Source organism: Osmerus eperlanus, chromosome 2, assembly GCF_963692335.1.
Source record: "Osmerus eperlanus chromosome 2, fOsmEpe2.1, whole genome shotgun sequence".
In the NCBI taxonomy this organism is placed as follows: domain Eukaryota; kingdom Metazoa; phylum Chordata; class Actinopteri; order Osmeriformes; family Osmeridae; genus Osmerus; species Osmerus eperlanus.
This window is the reverse complement of record NC_085019.1, coordinates 22620904-22632821: the sequence shown is the minus strand read 5'-3', so window position 1 is coordinate 22632821 and position 11918 is coordinate 22620904. Positions and strand designations below refer to the sequence as shown.

The window sequence follows — 11918 nt, the reverse complement described above, 5'->3', positions numbered from 1 at the left end:
TTGTCTAACAGTCTCTCTTCAGTGTCGCTTCCCCCTGATCCTACCCCTCGATAGTACTCAAACTCGGGTCCTCTGACTTACGAGTGCTATCGAGCTGGCTCTCTCTGCTGGCCCGGCTGGATGACCTCACACCCGAGGAGTGAGGTCATCAATTCACATTGGCTACACTTGCATAACGTTGCTTGTTTAAGGATAAAAGAAGGAAACCCACTCCAACCCAGTCGAGTAGTCTAAACAGTCTTCCTTAGCTTATGTTACCCAGCATGCTCTCTGCCCAGTCTGCCCCAGGAGAACACAACTTCTGGCAGGGAGACCGAATGTTGTGTAACACCAAGACAATCAACATTGAGCAGACCGCCATACCGATGGTGGGGAGGCCGGTGTTTCAAATTGCGGCGCCCCCCCCCCCCCTCCGGCCCCTCCCCTCCGGCCTTCTTCTCGCTCGCTCTCTCTTTCTCTCTCTCCCCCTCCCTCTCTCTCTCTCACCACAAATAAGAACCACCCTTTCCCTCAAGAGCACAGTGAGGGTTGTGGCACCTGTGAACTTATGTAATAAATAATTAACTGTAGCCTCAGTCATAACAATAACAATGTTTGAGGTGCCTCAAAAAAGGGGCAAGCCGACCGTATCAGCGGTGGTTAACCATGTGGTTAACCCATAAATGGTTTGGGCTCGCATGCCTCCGGTCAATATGAAGCAACAGGAATGTTTCCAGACAGTAAGCTATACACGTGTGTACAGACAATGTTGGTTCACTTTACCTGAACACAATTAAAAGCTAGACAGTACTTGAGTGACGTACAAGACCAGAAATCATAGAAATGAGTCAGGACCTATTTGGGGAACCACAGTGTTGGATTGAGCCCTGAACCAACATGATTCCATTGATAAATAGTTGGTTACCAGATGTTTGATTCAACTGGACAAGGTAGGGTTGGTGCTACACCAAAAGGAGGAAATATTAATACGGGAGATGATAAATGATAAGCTCTAGAGATGATAAAATGACAGGGGTGCCATGCTTATGCTCGTGTGTGTGTGTGTGAGAGTGTGTGTGAGTGTGTGTGTGTGAGAGTGTGTGTGAGTGTGTGTGTGTGTGTGTGTGTGTGTGTGTGTGAGAGTGTGTGTGTGTGTGTGTGTGTGTGTGTGTGTGTGTGAGAGAGAGAATCATAACTGAGTGAGTGTCAGAGACATCCTTTCCACAGTCACATCAACAGAATACTTTTGAGCCCAAGACTGCCCCCTGTTTTTCAAAACTGATTTAGACAAAACTTTGATTAGAAATGATCAGTGCAATCCTATGATGTAGAAGGTTAAGCTTATTATTAATATTAAACTTTCCTAGGTTTGTTTCTGCACACAAAGACGTGTGGATTACTTTTTCATGGCACCACATGACTCAGTTGACATGGCAACAAAGTGGAGGCATAAAATGTGAAATGCGTATTCCTACCAAGCACACCTATCCACCATTTCTTACCATAAAGTCAATTATTTTCAAATGCCAACATTTGGTTTCCATTCAGAAGTCAAGACTTCTAGCTCAGGCCAAGAGTTCTTTGCTCAGGCTCACTCATCGTTCTATCGCGACGTCACTAACAAGCGCCTCACTTTCTGTTGCGCTACAGCAGCTGTCTCAGGCGCTGCTGTGTTGCTGTCAATTCAATGACATATTAAGAAGTATTGTACCCCCTAAGTTACCCCAAAATGCACAAGGTTCTGAAACCGCGCGTATTAATAAGCAAATCAGCAGTTTGGGCGTTTTGTCCAACACGGCAACTTTGCTCAAATGACCAAGGTAAGCAATTCCGTTTCATAACAGATGTCATAACACTGCACGGCATTGCATACTGCTTTAGCAGCAGCATGACCTGTCAGCATAAGTTTGTACAGTTTGTAAAGAGCATGCTTGATATCACTATAATAGTTTGACCCTTAGTTTTTGTGTTTATTTTGAGCAGCTATCAAATGATTAAAAGTGGGGATCACCTGAATGAATGGTTGTGGTGATGCCATAGAAAATATGTCATGTCAATTTAGGGTCAATTCAGTGGGCAGCCTTGGTTCGATTGAGGATTAGAAGGCAATCTGAAAACCTATTGACAATGGTTTACTGTAGTTTCATATAACTCGTTAAATCAGTGGTTAATGATTCCATCTAAGCATCCTGGGCTAGATGCAATATAACAGCCGCAAGCTCTTCTTAGAACTACAAAAATTGCATGTCCTGTAATCCCCATTGTATTCTGCTGAATCCACAAGTGTCCCCTCAAGAACATACGATTACATTATTATGATTACTTACTGTACTGTGCCATACACGACGAAGGCCAGAAGCTAGTCCCTGTTTCATGGTGTCCCTGTGTCATGGTGTCATGTCCCCGTGTCATGGTGTCCCCGTGTCATGGTGTGTCTACCCCAGCTGTAGTGTCTCTCGGAGCGTCGTGTCACCATGGCGTTCTACCCGCGGAGCTGGACGTCGAGGAGCGGGCCATGCTGCACCGCATGCTGCGCGTGGACCACGCCGGGGAGTTCGGCGCTAGCCGCATCTACGCCGGACAGATGGCCGTGCTGAGGAAGACATCAGCACGAACCATCATACAGGTAGACGGTCCTGGCCCAGGTGATAGCCCAGGTGATAGCCCAGGTGATGTCCCAGGTGATATCCCAGGTGATAGCCCAGGTGATAGCCCAGCTGGCCTCTAGCCCAGGTGATAGCCCAGGTGATAGCCCAGGTGATAGCCCAGCTGGCCTCTAGCCCAGGTGATAGCCCAGGTGATAGCCCAGGTGATAGCCCAGGTGATAGCCGAGCTGGCCTCTAGCCCAGGTGATAGCCCAGGAGATAGCCCAGGTGATAGCCCAGCTGGCCTCGAGGCTCTGGAAACGGCCCGCTCGCTATTCTGGGTTTGATTCCCCACCAAAAATCACGTTTTCTAAACCAAGTCATAGTATATATAAATAAATATCTCCAAGTTCTAGTGTGGTGAGAGTAAAACACACATGCAGTGCAAACTTTTCAGCCCCTTGGACTTTCTACCCTTGTACCCCTCCTGAGAGGGTCTGGTGCTGTGGTCTATAACCCCCCTCCACACACTCTTAAGCCAGTCCAAAGACAGTAAGCTGAACACAAAATACTGATCTAGTGTTGTAATGGTCGCACGTCCCTCTCCCTGCAGGAGGTGATCTAGTGTTGTAATGGTCGCACGTCCCTCTCCCTGCAGGAGATGATCTAGTGTTGTAATGGTCGCACGTCCCTCTCCCTGCAGGAGATGATCTAGTGTTGTAATGGTCGCACGTCCCTCTCCCTGCAGGAGATGATCTAGTGTTGTAATGGTCGCACGTCCCTCTCCCTGCAGGAGATGATCTAGTGTTGTAATGGTCGCACGTCCCTCTCCCTGCAGGAGAGGATCTAGTGTTGTAATGGTCGCACGTCCCTCTCCCTGCAGGAGGTGATCTAGTGTTGTAGTGGTCGCACATTCCTCTCCCTGCAGGAGATGATCTAGTGTTGTAATGGTCGCACGTCCCTCTCCCTGCAGGAGGTGATCTAGTGTTGTAATGGTCGCACGTCCCTCTCCCTGCAGGAGGTGATCTAGTGTTGTAATGGTCGCACATCCCTCTCCCTGCAGGAGGTGATCTAGTGTTGTAATGGTCGCACGTCCCTCTCCCTGCAGGAGAGGATCTAGTGTTGTAATGGTCGCACGTCCCTCTCCCTGCAGGAGATGTGGGAACAGGAGAAAGGCCACCTGCAGACGTTCCATGAGATCCTGGGGGAGCACCGCGTCCGGCCCACTGCCCTGCTGCCTCTGTGGGACATCGCTGGCTTCGCCCTGGGTAAGAGGCCCACCGTCAGCATCCCTGCCGGGGATCTCAGCCGGTCTAACCACCTCGGTGGGGATCAAGGGCTCCACAACTTCCAATGCTTTTTTCAGAGGGTTTTAGGGTTAGATTTGGTGTTGGGTTTAGAATGACATTAAGAGTTAGGGGTTAGTGGTTAGAGAGAACACAGTTTCAAATGAAAGTGAATGGTAGGGACCCACTGGGATAAAAACAAACGTGTGTGTGTGTGTGTGTGTGTGTAGGAGCATCCTCTGCCCTGCTAGGGAAGGAGGGGGCGATGGCGTGCACCGCAGCAGTGGAGGAGAGCGTGTCAGAGCACTACAACAGTCAGATCAGAGAACTCATGGAGGCAGACCCAGAGAAGTACACTAAGCTGCTGCTGGTGAGGCCCACACACACACACACACACACACACACACACTTACATACACACTCACTCACACACTCTCTCACACACACACACACACTCACTCATTCACTTATTCACTCACACACACACACAGACACTCACACACACTCACACACTCACTCATTCACTTATTCACTCACACACACTCACTCACACTATCTGTCATACAAACTCTAGGTCACTCACTCACTGACTCTCTCACACATATGCACAAACACTCCTGCTCTGTGTGTCTGTGTGTTTGTGTGTCTCTCACACACACAGACACACAGACACCCTATCATCATCCCCCTGCTAGTCACACTCATCACACACAGATAGAATCTAACACCAAAGTGACAGTCCCATAGACCGAAGTCACATGACACTTACATAATTGAATCTGACACATGCTTGGGAATTGTAAGTGACGTACAGAGTGTATTTGTGACCAATGTGGAAGCTTCACTTAAAAAAACACACCAAAACGTTAAACACAGCTCGTGTGTAATAACATTTACATTTAGTCATTTAGCAGACGCTCTTATCCAGAGCGACTTACAGTAAGTACAGGGACATTCCCCCAGAGGCAAGTAGGGTGAAGTGCCTTGCCCAAGGACACAACGTCATTTGACACGGCCGGGAATCGAACCAGCGACCTTCTGATTACAAGCCCGAATCCCACAACGCTCAGCCACCTGACTCCCTCCCTCCTAATAAGTAGGTTAATAACACTCTTATAATGTCAATACATAACTACCATATTACATGAATATATATTGTATCAAAGCATATCATAGTAGTAAAATAATTTTGTTATAATTAAAATCATCCTAAATATTTTGTGAGTGTATGTACACGGACGACGCAAGCGTTGCAGTGCTGATGCACAGGGGCACACAGTGCAACCTTCTGATCCATTTGGCAAGAGATTCACCTTGTGTTCCTCCCTGTACTCACACAAGTAAACTCACACGCACATTGCGTGTTGCTGTGTCTAGAAATACTACCGGGGGCATTAGCAGGAGAGTGTCAACTTAGACAGTGCCCTTGTAGAGTACGCTAAAGCTACAACAACAACAAGCACTTTTCAGACCCCACCAGCTTTCCACTTTCTACCATCTCTAAAAAACGAAGAAATACAAATGTACAATAAAACGTTCCAGATTATAATTGGCGGCCACAGACGAAAGTATGAAGGTCTCACCCTAGTTACCGCTTGTTTCTATGTACCCCAGATGAGGGTCGATGTCCCAGAGAGTCCAGGTCTACACATTTTTACATTTACATTTGAGTCATTTAGCAGACTCTCTTATCCAGAGCGACTTACAGTAAGTACAGGGACATTCTCCCCGAGAATGCAAGTAGGGCGAAGTGCCTTGCCCAAGGACACAACGTCATTTGGCACGGCCGGGAAGCGAACCAACAACCTTCTGATTAATAGCCCGACTCCCTAACCGCTCAGCCATCTGACACCCACCCCCCACCCCCACCACACACACAGTATGTATAGATTCAGTTTTGGCATGATCCTGTGGTGACCGGAGCCCCTGGCTGTGCCTCTGCTCTAGCTGATTAAAGATCTCCGTGACGACGAGATGGCCCACCATGACACTGCGCTGGAACACGACGCTGAATCAGTGAGTTTGCACCGTGCACACGCCACAAACAGAGTTATGTAACTCTTACAAACTCTAAAACGCTTTGGAATTAACGACGCTTTCAGCCCAGTGTTGAGGTTGGTTGACGTGTCGTTGAGCATGTTGAGTTGATGTTAAGTCTTGAGGTTATTTTTCATCGGCGACTTTCTTTCGCTGTCCCTGCTCTAGGTACCAGGCTATTGGCTTCTAAAGAACGTCATACAGGCCGGATGCAAAGCAGCAATCTATGCTTCGGAGCGAATCTAGCTCCTCCATTTCTACAAACCAACAGAACTTTATAACAGAACTTTTCCTCGATGCCCAAAGCGAACAGAGCTTTGCACAGTAGAGGAGCGCATGTTCATACCTCACCAGTCATGTTCAAGAGAAGGAAAAAGGAAGGCAGAAGGGCCCATTCAGGGTCTCAAAATCCTCGCTCTTCCTCCCTGCTGTCAGCGAACCCGATAGGACACACATCCCAATGGGTTTGAATCCAAAGAACGTTTCGAAAGCAGCATGATTTCTGGGAGTTTTCCATGGTTGTCATGTCCGTGACATTGTTATGTTTGTGTCATTGATTGAAGGATCGTGGTTCTTTTTAGACAAATATGTAAAGTAACAACGCAACAACGGTAATAAACTGATATTTGTTTTAGCTTTGAATCGTGGTGTTTCTGTGTAGCTTCACTTCTGTATACTATACCCTCACTGCGCTTGGTATAGTAGGAGATATTGTGGGTTTCTGTTGAGCAGATTCGGGGAGGGTAGCGATGCTGTTGGAGGACCACAAGAGGGCAGTATAACAGCATCATCTGCTGTGATTGGGAAACAACAGGAGCACTGACCTCCAATATACCATCATCAACAACTATCGTCTGTCACAAATAATACTCATTGTTCAGACTGCGTTCATGACATTTATTCGGAAACCCCTCTAATTATGGCAGTTTTAACAGCCGTGTATTCAGGCACTAGTCTGTCACAAGCACTCTTCCAGGTTGACTCTTCCAGAACCACTGCTTTGATTTGATCTGGTTTTATTAGTTCATTCTTTTGACTTTTTAAATTGCCTTTCCTTACTTACAGAACTACAGTCTCACACTCAACATGTGAATTGAAGCAAGCTCTGCCTGTACACGTATGATCTATGTACTTGTGTGAGTGTTGTGTGGTGCAGTAGCTTGGAGGCCCAGGATAAGTTCACCTGCAGGACATTAAAGTAGATTTAGTAGTAAAGTTAATTGATGCTAAGGACAGACAAACGGTCTCAGAGGAGCCCCTTCCATACAGCTGCTACCTCGGGCCTTCTGTTGTGACAAACTGCCTCAGTGGCTCAGTATGCCACAGGGTTTATCTAGAAATGGAAAAAAGCTTGTCATAGCAGAAATGCCTGGCTGTGATGTTTGGAGACTCAATCTCATGGTGGTGGGGAGGGGGGGGGGGGGGGGTGAGAGAGGAGGGGGGGGGGGTGAGAGAGAGAGTTCCTTGATGACCACACTGCACAACACATACCGAACAGTGACATGCAGGGACATACCTCTGCAGTAGGTGGCATTGGTAGCATTTAGGAGCGTGGTGTGACTGATATGAACAGAGTGAGTTAGAGGGTGACAGGCATAGACAGAGAGGGGGTGAGACTGACAGACAGTAGGTGAGACAGGCAGGGTGTGGGGGGGTGAGACTGCCAGACGGTAGGTGAGACAGGCAGGGTGTGGGGGGGGTGAGACTGACAGACGGTAGGTTAGACAGGCAGGGTGTGGGGGGGGTGAGACTGACAGACGGTAGGTGAGACAGGCAGGGTGTGGGGGGGGTGAGACTGACAGACGGTAGGTGAGACAGGCAGGGTGTGGGGGGGGTGAGACTGCCAGACGGTAGGTGAGACAGGCAGGGTGTGGGGGGGGTGAGACTGACAGACGGTAGGTGAGACAAGCAGGGTGTGGGTGGGGTGAGACTGACAGACGGTAGGTGAGACAGGGTGTGGGTGGGGTGAGACTGACAGATGGTAGGTGAGACAGGCAGGGTGTGGGGGGGGTGAGACTGACAGATGGTAGGTGAGACAGGCAGGGTGTGGGGGGGTGAGACTGACAGATGGTAGGTGAGACAGGCAGGGTGTGTGTGTGTGTGGGGGGGGTGAGACTGTCAGACGGTAGGTGAGACAGGCAGGGTGTGGGGGGGGGTGAGACAGGGAACCAGCAGCTGGGCCGGGCTGCTCTAGATGGGCTACAGGGAGTCTGTCCTCGCCAGTGTTTCTCATGACCTCATCCCTGTGCCATCCGTTCCCAAGGTGCCCCGTCCCAGCGGGAAACAGCAGGGCTGAACTCCCAGGGAGCCAACAGACACTCACACACACACACACACACACACACCACACAACTATCTCATTCTATATCAACTATTTATTTTTCTTTCTGTCTCCTCTCTCTCTCTCTCTCTCTCTCTCTCTCTCTCTCTCTCTCTCTCTCTCTCTCTCTCTCTCTCTCTCTCTCTCTCTCTCTCTCTCTCTCTCTCTCTCTCTCTCTCTCTCTCTCTCTCACACACACACACTGAGTATTGGTAACCTGATCCCTCTACTGTATACACTGTGTTGGGGAGTGTGTGTTTGGGTTAGCTCTTCAGCAGAGAGACGAGGGGAGGTCTCTAACAGCCCCGTCCACAGCCTGCTGCCGAAACGTGATGCAACCCTCGTTTCCAAACATGTAACTCCGAACTCCGAAATCACTCAGTCACATCGTTCCCGCCAAAATGTTGGTTAGTCCTTGGAGACACGTTTTGAGTGTGGGGTTATATCGGACACGTTGTCTTAGTTGTCCATCCTTAAAGAGTTAAATGGACTGGAGAGGTGCTTATCACTCCTTAACCGTTTTCAAAGTGGATTTGTAAAACTCGCCGTTGACATGGAACTGGTCTGGTCTATAAAAAGCCGTCTGGGAAGTGAGGGCTCATGGGAAATGTAAAATGTCAAAGCCAGTTATTCTCCTCAGTGCTGGCAACAGTTGACCTATTAAATTTGCATTAGTGAAAGAGGAGCATTGAAATGTTTTAGCGATACACAACGGAGACTGTCATGCGTTATGGTGAATAAACATGAAAGGAATATCGTTAAAACATCTCCACTCCCCGTTCCTAACGGGGAACAACCCCCTAGACTCTCACCAATCGGACTCTCAGCAGATACGTAATAATAATACGTTATAATAATAATAAACATGGATCCTACAGAAGGCTCTACTAGCGGTGATGGAGGCCCTCATCCGTAGAATCATTAATACTTTCTCATTACCAGGACATCCCTCCCTCCCCCCCCCCTCCCTCCCTCCCTCCCCCCCCCCCCCCCCCCCTCCCCCCCCCCTCCCTCCCTCCCTCCCTCCCCCCCCCCCCTCCCTCCCTCCCTCCCTCCCTCCCTCGCCCCCCCCTTAGGTCAGAAGCAACATCTATCACTGAGGTCATTATGACCCACATCCCCCGTTCAGTAGTGATTTAGAAGGGCCGGTCTGTTCGAAGAGGAAAAAGCCTGTTAAGAGTTTCCACAACCGCCACCTAGCCAGAAGGCTCGCCCACACCATACGCCCCTCATGTGATGGGGAGCAGGGCTGATACTGTGTTGGAATGGATACCTAGTCCTATGCAAGGGTACAGTACACACTATCTACATTGTGTACAACTAATGGTCAGTCGACTAGTAATGCAGTTGATTTGCCAAGTGATGCCAACACATTAGATGTGAAATGCAATTGGCGTAAGCATAAGCATTTCAAATCCCCAAACCTCACTGTTGTGACCACAGTCAACCTCCAAACATTCGACCCCGTCATTTAAAATGTAACTTGTGCTTTTTCAAACACTGTTGAACAGATTAGGGAACACATACTGCGCGTCTCACCTTCCTGTTTTCCTGTCACATGACCAAAAGCACTTCCTGTTTGATGATGCTATAAATGGCAGTGATGTATTGTAATATGTATGTTGCTGGGACAATGGGCGAAGATGGTGTGTATTTTTTGGGGGGGTACTTGTGCGTGCACGGGCATGTGTGTGTGTGTCAGAGAGACCTAGTGCGTCTCTCTCTGTGTGTGTGTGTGTGTGTGTAAATGATTGCTGTGAAAACACACACCACCAAAGCAGCCATGACGGTACACTGAAGTGTCTTCCAGTGTTCATCAGCAACTTCTCAGCTGTTCATCAGCAAACACAGGCCTGCTTATCTCCGGCCATTGCATACACTTTGGCTACATTCAAATGGGGCCGAGCTGGTTCATGCAGGAGACTTGGAGACCTTAGAGCTGTCAGTCAGCCCCAGCGTTTATCACGCAGTCTTGACAGTTGACAGGGCCAGGGCGCTCTTTTTAACACCAGGAACTCTCCTGCACTCAAACAGGGCTCCAGTACCACTGCAGAAATGGGCATCACTTCTTCCTAGTTGCCTCCTCACAATAAAGTGTGTTATAACTTCCTGCCTGAACAGGAAGTTATAACACACAATATTCAGGCTTGTTTCTTTGCCCCGCCCACCCCCCTTTCTCTCTCATGGCTTCCAGACCTGTTAGGCAGACTATGGCATCCTATGTAACAGACCACAGGCCACCGTGGACAGGGGAAGGGGGCCACCGTGGACAGGGGAAGGGGGCCACCGTGGACAGGGGAAGGGGGCCACCGTGGACAGGGGAAGGGGGGCCACCGTGGACAGGGGAAGGGGGCCACCGTGGACAGGGGAAGGGGGCCACCGTGGACAGGGGAAGGGGGGCCACCGTGGACAGGGGAAGGGGGGCCACTGTGGACAGGGGAAGGGGGCCACCGTGGACAGGGGAAGGGGGGCCACCGTGGACAGGGGAAGGGGGCCACCGTGGACAGGGGAAGGGGGGCCACCGTGGACAGGGGAAGGGGGCCACCGTGGACAGGGGAAGGGGGCCACCGTGGACAGGGGAAGGGGGGCCACTGTGGACAGGGGAAGGGGGCCACCGTGGACAGGGGAAGGGGGGCCACCGTGGACAGGGGAAGGGGGGCCACCGTGGACAGGGGAAGGGCGGCCACCGTGGACAGGGGAAGGGGGCCACCGTGGACAGGGGAAGGGGGGCCACCGTGGACAGGGGAAGGGGGGCCACCGTGGACAGGGGAAGGGGGGCCACACACATAAAGACTGGAAACTTGATGTAATGATCCTAACTATAATCCAAGACTGACTCAATGGCTATTTGCAAACGCCGTCAAATGCTTATATACCAGTCGAAATACTTCCAAGTGATTATTGGTGGAAGTCAACTAAGGATGCATGGCACACGGCCATGCCTCAGCACTACATACTCAAACGGAGACAATGAATAATAGTGACGAGAAAAGCACAATGCAGAGGGTGTTTCGACTTTGAGATATAGTACAGTCTACTGTCCTGCTCCGAGAGGCAAGTGAAGCGGAGGGCTCTACAGAAACACTGGACTATTGTGGGAGATTTGTCTCTGACTATGCAAATGGTTTTCAGTTCATTGTGACGAGTCGGAGGACTCAAGTGATACAGTGCCGTCTCGCTAGCTGTAGGGAAGAGTGAATGCACTTATTATCCACACGTGGCCCATAACATGATGGGGCGGTGGAGGTGACGTGTAACACATGGGTATGTGGTTACATTACCACATATAGCAAGTAAACGTTTCAGAAACAAAAGTCACAAGTCGAAATAGTTCATGTGTTGTACGACTTTGATGTTCTGATGTGTTATGTGAGCTTGACACATAGAAGTTTGGAACGCACATTCAGAACATTCATTTGACATGCCGTTGATGTGAAACATGTTTAAGCAAAAAGTGGTTAAATTCGGCGGATTCATTTGTATGTAATGACAGACATGATTAGATCTCAGCCACTTTCATTTTTTCAAACTACCTCTCAATATGGAGCCCCTGGTCTCTAGCATGTGTATATTATAATAATGTACCTGTCTCTTTAAGAGGCTGCAGGAGGGAGGACTGTTGATACCCACTCCCCTTCTTTATCTCTCTCTCCCTCTCTCTCTCTCCCTCTCTCTCTCCCTCTCTCTCTCTCTCCCTCTTTCTCTCTCTCT

General features: G+C 49.5%; 1 protein-coding gene across 1 annotated transcript; it reads left to right on the top strand.

The window, feature by feature from the left end:
- Positions 1 to 1607: 1607 nt before the first annotated feature.
- Positions 1608 to 6521, top strand: LOC134036665 (5-demethoxyubiquinone hydroxylase, mitochondrial-like). The gene is made up of 6 exons (XM_062481700.1): positions 1608 to 1799; positions 2424 to 2605; positions 3718 to 3832; positions 4081 to 4220; positions 5798 to 5866; positions 6056 to 6521. The coding sequence occupies exons 1-6, from the start codon at positions 1709 to 1711 to the stop codon at positions 6131 to 6133; spliced, it is 675 nt and encodes a 224-aa protein (XP_062337684.1). The 5' UTR covers positions 1608 to 1708; the 3' UTR covers positions 6134 to 6521.
- Positions 6522 to 11918: the final 5397 nt, after the last annotated feature.

Bases quoted from the DNA above. Each gene is read 5' to 3' on its own strand.
- LOC134036665 (XM_062481700.1), top strand. From the start codon at position 1,709: ATGCACAAGGTTCTGAAACCGCGCGTATTAATAAGCAAATCAGCAGTT. The intron at 3,833-4,080 runs GTAAGAGGCCCA...GTGTGTGTGTAG, and splicing joins CATCGCTGGCTTCGCCCTGG to GAGCATCCTCTGCCCTGCTA. The intron at 5,867-6,055 runs GTGAGTTTGCAC...TCCCTGCTCTAG, and splicing joins TGGAACACGACGCTGAATCA to GTACCAGGCTATTGGCTTCT.